Source organism: the organism of the source record quoted next, unplaced genomic scaffold (assembly GCF_019419815.1).
Source record: "Pyrus x bretschneideri cultivar Hongxiangsu unplaced genomic scaffold, Pyrus_bretschneideri_v1 Contig22, whole genome shotgun sequence".
Lineage (NCBI taxonomy): Eukaryota > Viridiplantae > Streptophyta > Magnoliopsida > Rosales > Rosaceae > Pyrus > Pyrus x bretschneideri.
The window spans coordinates 4102705-4120008 of record NW_025999524.1 but is presented as its reverse complement, the minus strand read 5'-3'; the positions used below and the strand labels follow the sequence as shown (position 1 = coordinate 4120008).

The 17304-nt window shown below is 38.4% G+C and overlaps 4 protein-coding genes across 5 annotated transcripts; 2 read left to right on the top strand and 2 right to left on the bottom strand.

The window, feature by feature from the left end:
• Positions 1-3907: 3907 nt before the first annotated feature.
• LOC103947565 (LOB domain-containing protein 42) lies at positions 3908-5290 on the top strand. The gene is made up of 2 exons (XM_009358483.3): positions 3908-4125; positions 4439-5290. Exons 1-2 carry the CDS (start codon positions 3936-3938, stop codon positions 4942-4944), a joined length of 696 nt encoding a protein of 231 aa, XP_009356758.1. The 5' UTR covers positions 3908-3935; the 3' UTR covers positions 4945-5290.
• A 947-nt stretch (positions 5291-6237) lies between these two features.
• Positions 6238-8099, bottom strand: LOC103947556 (zinc finger protein CONSTANS-LIKE 6-like). Its single transcript, XM_009358472.3, has 2 exons — positions 6825-8099; positions 6238-6601 (listed from the first exon to the last, which is right to left on the bottom strand). The coding sequence occupies exons 1-2, from the start codon at positions 7932-7934 to the stop codon at positions 6350-6352; spliced, it is 1362 nt and encodes a 453-aa protein (XP_009356747.1). The 5' UTR covers positions 7935-8099; the 3' UTR covers positions 6238-6349.
• A 2639-nt stretch (positions 8100-10738) lies between these two features.
• On the top strand, positions 10739-13572 carry LOC103947541 (protein FLX-like 3). 2 transcript variants are annotated; one of them, XM_009358461.3, is made up of 4 exons: positions 10739-10896; positions 12230-12765; positions 12931-13076; positions 13228-13572. In XM_009358461.3, the coding sequence occupies exons 2-4, from the start codon at positions 12239-12241 to the stop codon at positions 13344-13346; spliced, it is 792 nt and encodes a 263-aa protein (XP_009356736.2). In that variant the 5' UTR covers positions 10739-10896; positions 12230-12238; the 3' UTR covers positions 13347-13572. The 2 variants fall into 2 exon arrangements, with proteins under 2 accessions (XP_009356736.2, XP_009356728.2); XM_009358453.3 differs by having other exon boundaries at positions 10741-10896; positions 12199-12765.
• A 107-nt stretch (positions 13573-13679) lies between these two features.
• Positions 13680-15556, bottom strand: LOC103947531 (homocysteine S-methyltransferase 1). The gene is made up of 7 exons (XM_009358442.3): positions 15300-15556; positions 15129-15185; positions 14736-14941; positions 14516-14645; positions 14217-14420; positions 14057-14128; positions 13680-13963 (listed from the first exon to the last, which is right to left on the bottom strand). Exons 1-7 carry the CDS (start codon positions 15471-15473, stop codon positions 13817-13819), a joined length of 990 nt encoding a protein of 329 aa, XP_009356717.2. The 5' UTR covers positions 15474-15556; the 3' UTR covers positions 13680-13816.
• Between the last annotated feature and the right edge of the window lie 1748 nt (positions 15557-17304).

Here is a 17304-nt window from a genome sequence, read left to right as displayed (position 1 = left end):
ACTTGATTTTTGCTTCGCTTTCCATGATTCGGTCAATAAGTCTGTTAAACCTCCTACGTGGCATGAGCGGAGCCCACTAACTCGATGACTTGTTTCCCACATGTCTTCCTATATGCCACCTCATCTCCCTCCCCCAGAAGAGTCCAGCCACTGTCACGGTTAGATTAGAGTCGAGTTCTAAGAAGCATAACAAAAACTGTGAATTTCTTAACCATTAGATCTTCCTTGTTGTATCTTTGACTAATGATCTAACGTGAATTGAATGGTCTGTTTTTTCTGTCGGAAAGAAAGTGAATGGTCTTTTTTGGTGAAAGCTTTTAGCTCAGGTAAATCTCGATCGATCGATCGATCGATCAGTATATTATTATTCTGACATTGTTGAATGAGTCTGTGAGTTTATTTGCCTTTTCTGATGAAAACCATAAATAAATGTAAGTCTCTGGGTTTGGCGTATCTGGTAAGGTCTTCCTCCGCTATCCTGTATAGGGTTTCGTTCCCGTCTTATTTCTTAAATTGGTAAAGAAGTTTGATTCTTCCATCACTATCCTCTCCTCTTTCAGAAAGCTTAAAGCTATTTAACCAGCAATAAACCTTTAAATCGTAACATCGGTCTCACTTTCTAATCAAGGTGCTGGACCTGGCTAAATATTTTAAGGCCATCGAGGGCCTGAGCCGTTGACTCTTTTTTACTTGTCTTTTTAACAATAAAAATGATTTATTTAGACTCAAAAACCCAACAAGTCCGGCTTTCTACATCACATCTCGCCATCGCTTTTTAGCTTTTTCAGTAAGCGGTTTTTCGAGGTTGAAAGCCAGGGTGGAGAAGTGCTTTTGATCAGTTAATTAAATAGGGTTTTGAGTGGGATTTGCAGACATGAGAAAAACACAAAACAGGAGAGATGTATATTCAAATGATCATTAAACTGTGAAAAAAAGGGGTATAGTAATGTTGGATGGACTTTAGCGTTTGTGAAGTAGCGTAACAAAGAAAGTTTGTGATTTTCTTGTAAAGTACTTTTGTCTGGTTTCACAAGAAGTGCATGCAGACAAACATTATGCAGAGTACTAATTTTGATGATATTAATTCTTCGATTTTATGGTGCATGTTGTTTGGATATGGATATGATCAAGTTAACAAGCAAAACAAAAGAGCCCTCGTATTCTGGTATTTTGGTTGTTTTAGGAGGAGGAGGGTGGAGGAGGAGACTGAAACTCTGAGAGAGAGTAAGGGCGACAGAGAAACCGATGTGAGAAACGCCACGACTTATGCGGCGTAGGACGGTAAAACTTTAGATTCGTTTGTCTGCTAGCTTTTGGATGTGGAATAAAATTTAGGGAATTGTTATTGGCACTCTAAAAATTTCATTTTATACTCTAAATTTTTTTTTATATTTGAAAAAAAAATATATTTGTGAGGAGTATAGAATGAGATTTTTGAAATGTCAATAACACTTCTCATAATTTATATATATATATATATATATATATATATATTTTGACCCTCCACCATCATCATCATCATTTGTTCATCAACACAATTTAGCTTCTCGATGCAATATTCATTGCCACTACTATTTATATTTTACTCTTCCTTTTCTTTTCTTTTTTTCTCTGTCCTTTGTTTAGTCTTTTTTTATTTCTTGGAACCAAAATGAAAATCATGGATGGGTCAAACTGAATTATTATATGGTTGAGGGATAGAAGAGCACAGGTTTTTACTTATTAATTTGAAACGTTATGATAACAGTAAATTTGTTCTCTTTCGCGCAAGTCTTTTTTTATGACGAAGTGTTGAGAAACACAATTTCTCATGAGTCATAACCCGCAAGAAGAGTACTTCGTAACACTACAAGAACATTCAGATGCTCGCACAAGCATTATGTGATGTGTGATGTATCAAACTCAAAGTCAGGCTTAACTTGTAAAGTTGTTCTTGCATGCCCCATCCAAGAAAACCTTTGGGGTTGTCGGTTAAGGACTCCCGGAATCTTTCTCGCGATTTAACCAAAAGTCCGGCTCACATTTCTTTTAGGCATATAAGAATTGTTTAAAATATTAAATATTTGGTCTAATTCCACCGTAATTTTGATACTCTTTTATCCGTTCAACAAAAATCATCACAAGACACAAATTAGTAGAAAATTACCATACAGATTAAGAACTCAACTCCTTTTGAATTCAGTGTCTGATGCACAGATTAAGCAATTACCGCACCAATTAAACATAGCGATTATACTCAGTGTAGCAATCGAGCCAAGATGGAAATTATTATTATTATTTTTTTACCAATATGAAATTAATTAGTGACACAATAATGTACTTAGTTAAATTAGTTAACATGGAGTGGGTCATCGGAACTTGCAAAAACACTGGCCCAATATAATGGGCCACTCACCATGTCCAATTCAGGAATTAAACCCAGAGAATCCGTACATCAAAACTTGGTTCCGGATTCCTAGCAATCTGGAGCGTGCTTCTGTGAGGCGGTCTGGAGCTCGTGTGCCACCTGAGTGTCACGTGCCAGGTAATCATTTGTCCCGTCCATCACGTCCTAATTTCATCTGTTGTTGCCAACTTGTCCTAATTTATCTTCACTTGTAAGTGAAATGTCTTATATTCGATTTTTGTCAAAAGTAAATTTAAAATACATTATAGCTAGCTCATAGTAAGGCTAAGCTCACCCATTCCCCTTAGTGTAGATAATATCGTTTGTTAAAAAATAATAATAATAATAATAATGATCTCTTGTCTTCTTCTTTGCTTTTACACATTCTGCCCCTGTGTTATCTCTAAATTACAAGTCTGCATTTTTCTTGGAAAATAAAATGATGCCCAATAGTAAATCAAAAAAATAAAATAGAATGAGAATAAAATTTCAAACAAACCTTAACAATACATTAAATGGGTATATAAGACACAAATTTAATATAAATGCAAAGAGAAATGCTAAGGACACTCTCAAAAGTCAGACTATTTATAGACTCTCTAACACGTCATGTTTTCGTCATAATATTTTATAACTTTGGCACGGAAATGACGTTATTGTGATGTGGCAAGGGTCTATGGAGAGTTCACTTTGAAAGAGTCTCCTAAACATTTCTCAAATGGAAAAACATAACGTAAATACAACTAAACTAAAGCGAACAAAATCCGCATTAATAACAAAAGAAACTGACCAAACTCACAAACGTTAAAATAACTGCAAAAACTTTAACGTAAATACAGCTAAACTAAAGCAGACAAAATCCGCAGAAATAACAATAAAAACCCATTGAAATCTACTGTAATCCATGTGCAACCCAAACCTACCAAAATTGTGAAAGGTAGTACACAAGGCTACATTCTCAACAAATCCACAAGATGGTACAATATCATATTATAAGTAGAGAGACATTGAGAGCTATACTTTAAAGTGGTACATTAACATTGTCGTCACTTATATTATACAACATAAAGTATCACATTTTGTTCCGAGTACACACAAAATTTCTCCTTTAACATAGCCTAGCTCTTTGTAATTTCTGATGGTTAATTCTAATAATTTGACTTTAATTTGCTTCCCAAAGTGTTAAACACCTAAAACCCCTGGAATCCAGCGTGTGTATGAGTCAGATTGTATTACCAAATCTAACCTATTGCCTTGCAAACATATAAAAGTGGATAAGCTTTATATTTATTACCATGGTCGGTTCGTAATATAAGTCTGCATGCAGGGTTGTATTAAAAGAGGAAAGCACAAAAACAGTCAGCTGGTTATCTACTTTTCCCTGAGCACTTTTTAACCTAAACTGGAAGGTGGCACACAAACCTCCGGTTTTCGCCTCGCAATCCTCCAAAAACCACTGCGCACCACCCCAGAAATGCCGGAAATGCCCCTCACCAACTCTGTTAAATACACCTCCAATCTCCTCCATTCACATTGTAGTTTGGTGAGAATGAGAATGAGCTGCAACGGATGCAGGGTGCTTCGCAAAGGGTGCAGCGACGAATGCGAGATCAGACCCTGCATTGAGTGGATCAAATCCTCCGAGTCCCAAGCCAACGCCACACTTTTTCTTGCCAAATTCTATGGCCGCGCTGGCCTCCTCAATCTCATCAATGCTGGCTCCCCAGCCCTCCGCCCCGGTAAGTGAAAAATTAATCCAAACTCATTTCAATATTGTATGCACATATGAGCTAAGTCAGTCGCACCATTCTGTTTGTTTCTAATCTCGAGTTGAATAAATTAAAAAACAGAATTAACTAGGAATGTGTAGACTGTGCAATTTGAAAAGAAAAAACAAACAGATGTTAGAAAATCATTTCTAAAAAAATTAATATCGCCCATATTCAATTAATTTATAAGGTTTTCTTTTAAAAAATGATAATAATTTGTTCTCTTTTTCTTCTTCAAATTACAATTTTGAATTTTCTAAAATTGTTTGTGATTTTCTATTAGCTATTTTCAAGTCGTTATTGTACGAGGCGTGTGGACGGATCGTGAACCCGACGTACGGCTCGGTGGGGTTGATGTGGTCCGGGGGTTGGGACCAATGCCAGGCTGCCGTTGATGCAGTTCTTGAAGGATCGCCCATCATGGGAATTGATGCGGATGTGCTGAAGCGGAACACGAATCCGAACCTGGATCCTCCTCACAAATCCGGGGACATACGCCACGTGTCCAGGGACACAACCTCGGGCAGTTCCTCTCATAACAAAGCTACAACCCGGAACAAGCTCAAGAGATCCATGAACCGGCCCAAAATCCAACCAGACTTTGCAACCGGGTCAAACACCAAGAGTTTGGCACAACTCTGTAATGTTCCAGACCCGGATGACTTGTACCCGATTCCGCAAGGAAACGGGTCTAGCGGAGATCAACAAGCTGCTGATGATCAAGATGGAGAGATAGGGTTGGAGCTGACTCTTGGTCTTGGGTTACCTCCTCTAACCCATCTTAATTAATTAATTAGTTATTAAGTTTGTGATGTGGATGTTTGAGGGAGTGACAAGTGGAAAGAAAAGTTACGAGGAGTAAGCACAAATGTGCTTCATGCAATGCGGGAAGGGTTCTGAGTTGCTTGTGTTTTTACCGCTGTTCCTGTTTGTGTTACTTTTTCGCTTAGAAAATCTGTGTCAGCTAAAATTTTGAGTGGAGTTCTGTTTTGGTGTAAGAGAATTAAGACATATGTATACATATATGCGCAAGCAAAAAATTTACTTTAGATTTGGCATTTGGCGATTCATATATGTAAATTTCAGTCATGATCGTTAATGTACCAGTTCTTCACCGAAAGTGTGAATTGTTTTCCTTTTTATTTTGAATAATTAAATTGAATATAACATTACGAATACAACATCACCATCCTGAAAAAGACTAGGAATCTTCGAAGAACTTGAGGATTAGGCAAGTCGAACTACGCGCAAAGCTGACACGGAACCAAAGTTCTATCAAGCCTAGAGAACAATTGGAGAGAAGCAACCCCAGATACTAAAGAAACATCCACAATAAATTTGGGAACTTCTCGCTTTGTGAGGATCCGAGGAAATGTTTATTGTACAAAACCTTACTTTTTTTTTTTTTTTTTTTTTTTTTAATTTGTTCTCATGATCTTTTGGTCACAAAAGGAACACATGCATTTCTAGGTCTAATAAATCGCAAGTCACATATCAGTCCCTTCGTTCGTCTCACAAGACTAGTTGTCGAATCTAAAGAAACAAGTGACGGGTAACGTGTTTGTGGGTTCCGAGTCATATGAACAAAAAGACTAAGAAAAGACGCTTGCATGGAGGACACGGAAATAATTTTATCAGAGATGCCAACGCAGGATACTTCATGTCTTGTGTTGTGACTCAATCTGCTGCAATACCAAGTAAAAACACTGAATTTCCATTTTCAGTTTTGCTCGATTATCTTTGAAAATAATCCGCAACCTGCGTAGACCTTGTTTTGGATGCACAAATGGATTAATAAATTAATCATTTTACAATAAACAAATGCAAATGTGTTAATTGACTACATTTTTCAATGACCGAGAAATTAACCTGGAGTGATTTGTATGAACATATAAATCGAGTAAATTCGCATCCAAATTGGATGCAAATAATTGCTTCTTTTTTACCAACAGAAAATTGGGTACGAAAGTTGTTAATTATTTATACAACGAAACAAGCAGAGCCCACATCTGTAAAATTATGTAGACCTAAACCCTACATATATATATATATATATATATATATATATATATATTCATGAACTCAGTCAAAAATATTTATTTTATTAATTAATGGATTTACACGCTGCGTGCATGTATACACAAACTCAAGTTTACTACAAGGTAAACTTATGGGCCGAGCCACCGGTGGACGTTCATTTGGCAAGCACGGGAAAAGCAGATCCGGCAAAGGATGATCTCTTGACAAACCTCCCTTTCATTCTTGGCCTTTTCTCCGCATTCAGCTTTCGAACTTCGTACCTTATTTTCTTCGAGAACAGCCTTGTTCTCCGCTTTTCTCTGTACCTTGACACCCTCGCCTCCCTCCCTCCGTCCACCATTGCCGGATGTACCCCGATTCCGTTCAAATCTCCGTAAGGGTAATGAAGTCCAGGTCCACATACACCCTGCAAGGTTCACAAACATAGTCCTCTGTTAATTCTATTTATTGTATCCCTCCACATATATAATCAATTATATTAAGCATTTATTTATCAATTAACGAATTTGAACTTAAGACTTCTTTCAACAAATTATTGCAAGACCTCATTTGTATTTATATACATTCCATATTACTTGTAGTTTATACCAAAGGAAAAGAATTGAAGACTTCGGGCAAGAAGTACAAACCATGTAGTCAGGCAAACATTCGGAGTCGAAATCCGGGCGGTCACCGGAGGTCCACGGGGAGCCATCCCAGGCTGTAATCACCGCCTCGTAATCCAGCCTCAAAATCGTCTTCCTCTTCTTGCTGTTATCTATTGCATCTTCGTCCGCCTCCTCATGTTCATGATCTTCGGTACAATTACTATCGATTCCCACTATCATTTTGTCATCCTGCTCACCGCACGATGCTGGCGAGTCATCATAATCTTCAAAATTCAAAACAAAAGGCTCCTTCATCATATCAATCTCACTCTCCCCCAATTGGCACCCCATAAAATCAACACCGTCTATTCCATCTTGATCATCATCCTCCTCTAACTTCACTCTACCTTTCGATTCCTTTTCTTTACAATCCCTCAACCCTAACCCTTCCATCCCAATACACTGATCGTCATTGAGGCCCCTCCCCAGCAAACTATCCACGTCAGCCGCGAACTCCGCAAGATCCATGTCGCTCGGAAGCAGAAACCCATCATGGCCGTTACAATTCGGCAACGACGAAACTGCTTTGGATTGGCTTCCAACATTATCAGAAACAGTACTAAGATTGTTAGCTTCGTAATTCGCAGCTGCATCTTCACTAGAGTTACCAGAGTTACTGCACAGCTCCGCAACAGACGGATCGAATATCGGAACCCTATAAAGCAGCTGCTGGTCTTCCTCATTTTCTTCATCGTACGAGTTATTATCGTCTCCCCCAACTTCCGGAACCTGCGGAAACAGGTTCCGGATTCCTTCCTTGGATTTTCCATGATGTGTCATGGACTTCCCGCCCCGCGGCGTTCGCGGCTTCCGCGTGAACCCGCGGTGCCAAGACGGTGCCGCCGAGGTCTTCGAAACAGCGGTCGTTCTATCATCTTTGTTGCTAGGTTTGAGAGACGACGCCGTCTTCAAGAGAACCCTTTCGTGCCGACGGGCCAATTGGTTGGCGGAGTGCACGTCGGAGTCGCAGGCTTCGCATAAGAAAGCGTCGTCAGCAGCGCAGTACCAACGAGCTCTCTTTTTTATGCAGCTGTCACACGCTCGGGCAGTTTTACCGCCGACGGCATGTGCCACTTTCTTGCTAGAATTCATGAAAATTTGACCCCAGATTTGAAATCCAAAAATCTTTTTGGAGAAAGTTTAAAATAGTGCGAAGTCGAGAATGTGCACAGAACTGTTTGATGAATGCACTTTTATTTAGGTGAAGAGCGCAAGAAATAATTGGGGTGTGTGTGTGCGCGCTACACAGCCCGCGCTTTTACAGTGCATATAACAGCGAAGGCAGCTCTTGGATTTGCACTTTTGGGGAGGAGAGAGAGAGGGGATTGTACTTTCGGGCCCAGGCGACGCCTTATCTGTATCCTTATTGGTCGAGTTTAGAAAGTCGATCCGAATCCCCGGCTTCCCATTGGCTACCTCTCCCCATCGACGGATTTCTCATTTGTTAGTGGATACGGGTCCCACCTCTCACTTTCCGCTTGGCTTATTTTTTCTCGACCCGAATTTGAAAAGGACCGTTTTGTTGGTTTGTCAACCCTGCCCCGTTAGTCCATCGGTACTACTTGTTTAACTTTCGGACTCTTGCATTCCCTCCATGCATTGCGGTCCCCATAGGGACGTGTCCTCTCAAAAGGTCTTGGATTCTTTGGATTTTATCCATCGAAAATCCTTTTCGGAGCGTGATAGGACCAATCAGCCAATAATATCAGTCCACATGCATAAGATCATCTTCTCACCCCGGACCTGGAGAGGTAACTCGTTCAGATAATAAACACAGATCTAACTGTGACTTCCAGTATTGCTGCGTATGTAACTTTCAAATTCTATGCCTCTTTCGCCATTTTGATTAGAAGTTAAGTTTGTTTTAAAGAAGTGATTTCCGAACTCTTTCTTTTCCTCGTTCAGCTCTTCTTTTTATAACCTTTGATGATTTACAGAACCAAGAGCAATGAAATAACAAGAACAAAATGCGGAGATTTTGCAAAATGAGATGTTATAAGTGAAAGTTAAAAATGGAGGGGTTAGATACCAAGAAAACGAAGTACATTGAGGAAAGATATTTATGTAGCTATTCTTTTTTACAAACGAATGAAATTTTGATATTTGTATCGACACTTCTATTTTTGTAATTTTGATGAGATATTGGTTGCATATGCATTAGATTCGATTTACAGTTTTGCATGTAAACAAAACCAAATGACGTCTTCATATAAATATGTATCTAGCATGGCGAATGAATAGAACTTGAGTTGTATGCTTGAAAATATGTTTTGCGATATCGATTTTATAGCTAATTGATTGAAAGTAGAAATGATGTCGACGAAATTTTTTCTACCTCGATCGATAAGAAGTCATCCCTCATAAGTAACTCTTGACTAGTAATAGAAAGAGATGGGTTGGACTAGGAATATGAAAAGCCGATTGGGGCACGATCTTGACATACAAAAAATGTTTGAAAATATAGGTCGTGATGATTAGTGGTTTAAATTAGCTTGCTTAACACATATCTCCTATCTAGTTAATTAGATAAAAGGATAAGTATTAACTGTGTATAGATAAAGCTGATGTGGAGGTCTCTGCAATTGCATAAGATTACCGAGAGTGCCGAATTTTCTTGAAGAAAATTGACATGATATTATGAATAATACTTGGCTCGTCAAAATATGAGTATGAGTTTCTTAAAAAATATATATCGACATAATATTACAATTAATAGAACTTTATGTTTATGACTAGACTGTTCATAATATAAATCACTCTATAAAATTGTCTTTGCAAAAAATCATATAAAAAAAAGTACAAAACTCTGTGATTCAAACACGAATAATTTTGAATATGAATTCATATTTCTTTTTAAGTAGCTAAGAATATTATTCCTTGTTTTGGTTACGTGGAAAAGGACATATGTGTAGTAATCTGTCTGTGTAGGACCTAAACATTAATAGCCCATCCCTCTCCATCTCTCTCCAAAATAATTTAGAATCTGGCTCATTTGCGTATGTTTGTCTACTCCACAACTGTACAACATGTATGTATGGGATAAGGTTTGGGAATATGTTTTACCAAATTAACTACAAGGTGGGAGTAGGGAGAAATTGAGGATAATATATCAGAACGAAAAATAAATAAAATTGTTATTAGTGTTTAGTCTTTATTTTTCATTTTGTGCGTCGTTGCGTGCTCTATCCTTCCGTTAGGTAATTAATTTTTTCTCTCTCCCACCTAGCAAAAAACCAAAATAATTATCAAATGAACCCTTTATTTGCTTTTGATGTTTCTTATATAATATCTTATGAGAAAGTTACAAAATAAAATAATGAGAAATGTATTGAGTTATAAAAAAGAATTTCAAAAAAAAAAAATCCCACCTCATGAATTTGAGAAGTCGTAGAGGACTCACCAACCATTGATTGATAGAATTAGGAGGAAAAAAAAAAGAAAAAAAAAAGGGCAAATGATGTATGTAACTAATCAACTAGATAATATCAAAATGTTTTTTTGATACCTATATATTTACATCAAAATGTTTTTTTGATAATATCAAAATGTTTTTTTGATAGAATTAGGATCACACAATGAACAAGCTAAAATAAAGTGATACAATGCTCTTCAATCATAAAAGTTCAAATTTAATATAAATGCTAATAAATTGTAACACTAAGTAAGTGACTATTTTTTTAATACTAAAGTGGAATTTCAAAATATCTCTAAATATGATATTTTCAAGTGAAAGTTGAAAATGTCTCTAAACAAAAATATCTGCTCAAAAAGGATTCTGGGGGCTTAGTTTTGTTGAAACACATGGTTATGGTAAACACTGGGCCTCAGGCCCAGTGCTGGTAAACATTTTAGGCTCGGCCCAAAAGGCGCATCGTGACTGAAACATGAGTAGGTTAAGCCAGAAGCGGCAACAAGGGCAATTTCGTCATTGAGAAATCCGATTGCCTTGTTGGGTGTAGGGTTGATTGGTTGGGTACTCTGCTGAGCTGCTGAGGCAAACCAGTGTTCCCGTCCAAGATCACCGACTCGCGCTCGGTCTAAAGGCTCAAGCTTTGTAAGTTTTTGCTTGAAACGGTGCAGCAAGCTCTGCAACTTTCTTCGCACTCTGTAATTTTGCTCACCTGCATATATGGATAGATGTTATCTTCGCCATTAATTTTTTCGGTTCAAGTTATGAATACAGCTTTAATTCTACTTAATCAAACTTTTACCATTGGAATTTGTATCGATTTTGATTTTCGCCCGGTAATTATATCTGATTATGGAACTCCAAACTGCAATTAAGCAAAACCATGTTTCCAGCTTTGATAATTATACTTTTCAATGATTATTTGAGATGCAAGTTTTGGACGTTTTAGAGATTGGAATGCAGAAATGTAGTTTATGGAATCGAAAACACCAAAACCATTGATGCAGTATAAACTATAAGGGGTAGTAAGTTATTATGCAGAATAAATTATGCAAGCGTAAATCATGCAGTTTAATCGTTACAGTTTTTGCCCGAAAGAGGGAATTTGGGTTCACATTTAGTCACCGAAGATGGTTCCATAGGTTTTCTGATGAAGAGGAATTCGAGGATATACAGTCCCTTCTTCTATTATATGATGGGATTCTATATATATGTATTAGAGTTAGTTCGTTTCAAGTAGTGAACCGATCGCACTTAAGATGGACGTTTATGAATTACTATTTTGTAGGTGTTGTTTGCATTTCGCAAGATCAATTCAAATTAAGGAAAACTAATGAAAAGGACTTGAAAACTTTGAGTTTTAACGATAAGGACAAAAAGGGTAAAGTGAATGGTACCAGGATTGACTTTTTCTTGGAAAATGTGGTTTTTCGTTACAGTGAACAATACCAGAAGCTTTTTGTTAAAGTTCTCTTCAGATTATTGATTACGCTCCTAAGTTAAAAAAAATAAGGATGATTAAGTAATATTCTCTACTTCGATGCGTAAATTAGTGCTTAGTGTTGAGTTACTTTGAGGAGCTAATTTGAGATCGATATATGAGGTTTATATTTCTCTTTGAAAGAAAGAGATAAGAGTTCATCATTTGAGGTTATTTAATAGGCCTTTTAAATAGGAAATTTTAGGATCATGTTTAGCTGACGTGTTTGATACTTAGTACCTTTTAAAGTATTGATCCATGATCCGATGGAAACGGAAGCCATTGTGGTACTCCATACATCTTAAATGCCGTTATTAAAACAATCAAGGAAGCATGGAATCAATAGAGAGCAAGGATATTACATCTATTTCCATTCAATTCTCATGTTTTGGCAGCTCTGTTCATTGAACGGTTGGCCCAAGGATGATGTTTCATCTTCTGTCTTAATTTATGTCTCGATCATACAGAAATAGTGTGATGATGGCATCCATACTGCAGGACCTTGTGATGTCAGGGCGAAACCATATGTCTCGCCATTCTGATGGTTATCGAGTTTATCGTGATGTTCCGCGACCTGTTATGAACCGAGGACCAGGACCCTTGTCTATTCGCCCTGCAGCTCTGGAAGAAGAACTTGCTGTGCAGCGTAGAGAAATGCAGCGAATTATTGCTGAGAACCAGTTTGTAATTGATGATAATACCCTTCTTCAAAGGCAATTGACAGATGCAAGAGATGAAATTCATAGATTGGGGCAGCTCATACCTAAAATCCGGGCTGAGAAAGAAGCGCAGTCTAGGGAGTTGATTGAGAGAGAATTGAAGCTAGAAGCTGATCTCCGTGCTACAGAGCCTTTAAAGGCGGAAGTTATGCAGTTAAGAGCTGAAGTTCATAAACTGAATAATTTACGGCAGGAACTGTCTTCCCAAGTCCAAGGTTTGACACAGGACGTTACTCGGTTGCAAGTGGAGAATCAGCAACTAATTGCCATGAGGGCTGATATTGATGTGATGCGAAACGAGCTTGTTGAGACCAGGTTTTGACAACGAATTTCTATTTAGTTTTATAGCCAAAATACTATCTCTTCTTTTCCTTTTTAGGAGATGGGTGACACACATTAGGATGATACTGCATTTTCAACTACATTAGCTGCTGCTCTTTTGTATGCATATTTGGATTGACTATGCAACACCTTTTTTAGGAGAGCTTATGAATTTGAGAGGAAAGCCAATGAAGAACAAGTTGAGCAAAAGCAAGCAATGGAAAAGAATCTCGTCTCCATGGCTCGTGATATGGAGAAGCTAAGAGCAGAGCAGCTGAATGCAGACAGGAGGGCACGAGGACTAGGTGAACCTCTCTCTCGCTCTTTCTCATCCATGCACACACAAACGCACAGAACTCTAGCGCTCATGGACCTCGTGGTCTTGGGTTTCTAACGCACTGAACCGCCGGCAGGCAAGGTGTTTTGAGTCTTGACTCCTCTCATATTTATGTATAGGTGGTAAGAGTTACGGAATGATGAATGGAAGTCCCGATATGAGATATTCAGGTGGTCCATATCGCAATGGCTATAGCACCGGTTGGGGACCCTACGATAGGCGTGGATCACGACATTAAGTTGTCCTGAAGATATGGAATTGCTCTGGAATTGGGTACCCATGTCTGCGGTCCAGTGCTGCTTATAGAGTAAAGTGGACTCCGGAGGATGAGGCCACAGAAACGAAACAACCTTAGTCCTTGTAAAATTTCTGAACATTTTATCCTTTGTATGATTTGCGCCTGTAGTGATGGTGCCTTGAGCAGCGTGTTGCATGTTGTATGCGCAAGTTTTATTTTTCTTGTAGCTTGATTTTTATTGTCACACACAATTGTAGTTAACATACAACCCAACATAAAGTGCAGTCAAATAACCAAAGGTTGGTCATTTGTTAAATCATAGACATTCCGACAATCATGTAAAAAATTCTTCATTCCTTTCAAAAAGAAGTTCATTGTAACAATTTTCATTTGTCAACCCTCGCAAAGCAGGGAGTCTTGTTGGCTCGGACTCGTCCTAAGTCCTAAATATAACCGTCATTGTTGCTCGATCATTGGGACTGTCCTTTTAGAACCTTGGAAATGGCTTGAACAGTGGAAGGCGTTGTCCGACAACATCCTCCGATGAGTTTAGCACCCGAATCGCGCCAGATTGTTGCAAAGCATTCAAAGTTTTCATCATCAAAACACTTGGCAGGCTGTTCATTTAAGACAATACACAATTGATTAGTTGATATACACATCATAAACTGTGTTTAGAGGGAGAGAACCTAAAAACAACTTGGACTCACCAGCCATCTCTTAGCTTTGCCGTCCCATATCTCACCACTATTAGGGTACACAATAATTGCTTTACTGGTTAACTGGAGGAAAGAAACAGCCTGCATTAGATCTAATTCACAAGTTTTTCAGACACACGGATTTCTGATATTTTTTTAATTTAGAAATTACCTCCTTAAACTTGCAGATGAGAGATTGAATCAAATGAGGAGGTGTGCAATTTATTCCCACAGCATGTATTTTGTTACTTTTGCTCATCACCTCAAGGCATTCCTTAAAACTCTCTCCAGATGGGGCATTTTCACCATCCACAGAGCTGAAACATATCCAAGATGGAATCTGGACGTTCTGTTCTTCCAGCAGCTCGACGCAGGCCTGCAATTGTGTTCGAGAAAACCAAGATACCGTCAAGTTTTGAAAATCCATGACACTGTGGAGAACAAGATACTAATTGGTAGATGCGCACAAACCTGAGCTTCAAGTTTATTAGGAATGGTCTCAAATGCAAGTAAATCAGGACCTGCTTCGACAAGAACTTGCAACCTGCGCCGGTGGAAATCCTTCAGCTTATCAACATCCACACGGGGTCCATAACACCCGCTGAAAAGACCAACACATCGAAATTAGACATCCGAACAAAGTACATTACAACGATCATCTGGCTAAACAGGGTGTCAAGGAGATGCATACCTATATTCTGAGCCGTCAGCGAGATAAGCTCCATAGCTTCCAATGGAGGCAGCAACCAAAGCTCGGTTATAGCGATGATCGGGTGTCACTTTCAGAGCATCCCAGAAACTATTTCGGGCTTCGACAGCCAGTTTCACACTTTTCTTCAGCAACAACTCCCCTTGTTCAATGGAGAGTCCTCTGGACAAAAATCCAGGTATTGTGGCCTATTTCACAAAGTAAAAGTTGTTGGATTTTCTTCTATAAAGTATCGAGTTTGAAGTGTTTTTCCTCGAATGTTACCGATGGGTTATCCGCAAAAGGCCCTAATTGTTCGAATTTGCAGAACCCCAAAAAGAGAGGAGAAGAACAAGTTGTTTGTAATAGTTACGTGTATTAGGAAAAGAAATGAACCTGGTAAGAAGAAGTGATGAGAATATCAGCGCCGGCTTCCAAATAGTCCAAGTGTACCTGAGGAATTTGAAAATTTCAACCCAAACCCAACATTCATCAGAACAATTAGATAGAGAGATCCAGTCAAACGGTGAAGAAAATGGTTATAGAGAGAGACACACACACACACACCCGTTTGATGAGGTCGGGTTGTTTGATGAGGCAGACGGCGCTCCAGAGAGGGTCGTTGATGGCAGCGCCGTGCCTCTCCAGCTGGGTGGCGAAGCCTCCGTCCACCACAGCACAGCCCCCTGCTTTCTCTATTACATCCTCCAACGACGAGGTAATGGCCTTCTTCAATCCCATCTCTCTCTGGCTACTGTAAGTCTGCAGAGAATAACAGAGATTGCGGAGTAATGCGGAAAGAGATAGAAGTTGGGGAAGGAATAAATGGAGGAAAAAAAGGGTTGCTGTGGTGGTTTTGAACGTAGACGGAAAGAATAAGGACGGAAAGGCAGACCAAGTTCAACGTTTCCTTCGCGTTTCTTCTCTTTTTATCGGGGAATGCGGAGTCCCTCCTTTTCTACGTTTTCGGTGTCTAGTTTCTCGGACACTCGGGATCCACGTTCGAATCATAAGCAGTTTCGTGTGTATCTAATCTTTTTAGGATTGATTATTTTTGGGATTAAGTACAAGATTAATATCCAATCTTTAATGTTTGTATCTAAATTGATTTAAATCATTTCAAATAATTATTAGTCTTTTAAAAATTTGATTATTGGTGCTGGTAAATTAGAAGATAGTAGTCAGAGAGAGATTGAAATGCTTCTGTAAGTTTTCCCGAGTCAAGGAATGATGAATTACCATAGTGAAGCCATGTTCTCCTTTTTTCCTAATTAAAAAAACATTAATGACCTCAGTGAATGTTTAATTTTTTGAAGATTGGATAGAAAAAATAATTTAAAAGATCAATAGGATAATGAAAAATAAAAATATGGATAATGAAATGAAACTATGGGAGAAGCAAGCAAGAAGGAAAAATGTATGAGAGGGAAAGCGGGGTTGGTGATGAACAGGCGATGATGTGCTCTGCTTACCAACCCTAACCAAGACTAAACAACTTATAATATTTAGGGTTTGGAAGAAGTCATTTTGTGTCCTAGGGTTCGTTTTGGAGGACCAGGATCCTCTCCTAATCTAAGGATGAAGATTCTCATGACCAAGTGATGTGGCTACAAACATGAGGGTTCCTTTAAAGTTATAATAATTATAACCATTGGATTTTCATCCAACGGCCCACATCCCTTGGTCATGAGGATCCTCATCCTTAGATTAGGAGAGGATCCTGATCCCGTTTTGGAAGTCAAGATGGATAAATTAAAATCATTTTAAGGGTTTTTCTTATATTGCTTAAGGAATTTTTAGTGATTTATGTGACAATTAAAAACGCTTTTAACTAGTTTGACGGTAAAATATAAGTGCTTATTGCTCTTATAAGCACTTTATGAAGAAGCAAACTGTCATATGTTTATTGAAGAAACACTTTTAAATAGTTTGACAGTAGAAATTTTAATGTGTTTGTAACAAGGGCAGTTCTAGACAAAAACGCTTATGTCCCTCTTATAACTTGAGTAGGCGACATATTTGATGTGTTATGCTTCTAGGGTGTATTAATAAAAAAAAAATGAATATCCACGTATTATAACTTTGGCATAATAACACAATGTGGGGGTGTTTCCGGTAAAGAAATATCTACTAAATGTAGTGGGCAATTTCAATAACACGGGTACATTGATACCATGACGTCTTATGGTATTAAATTATGTGCAAAAACACTTACACATGTCATTATATTATTAACAGAGAATATCACGTACCATATATATGAGTAATGTATGTATAAAATACCATATAAGTATAAATAAAAAAATCAAAGTAAAATGCGCTTTTATTTAAGACGGTGGGTTTGACTGTTTAGTATTTAAGATGGGGCGGGCCAATAGGCCCAACGTACCGTTGGATCTAGGTTTGGGTGCCACGTGCCAGCATGTGCAGTTGGAAATTGGAAGTGTTATTTGTTATTTAGCCACCGGCCCAGTAGGGTCGGCAACGTTGCCGCTGGATCCATATACATGCCATGACTCACGACCCTGTCTCCATCGCGTTTGAATGCCGCTAGCTGTGGACAGTAACATGC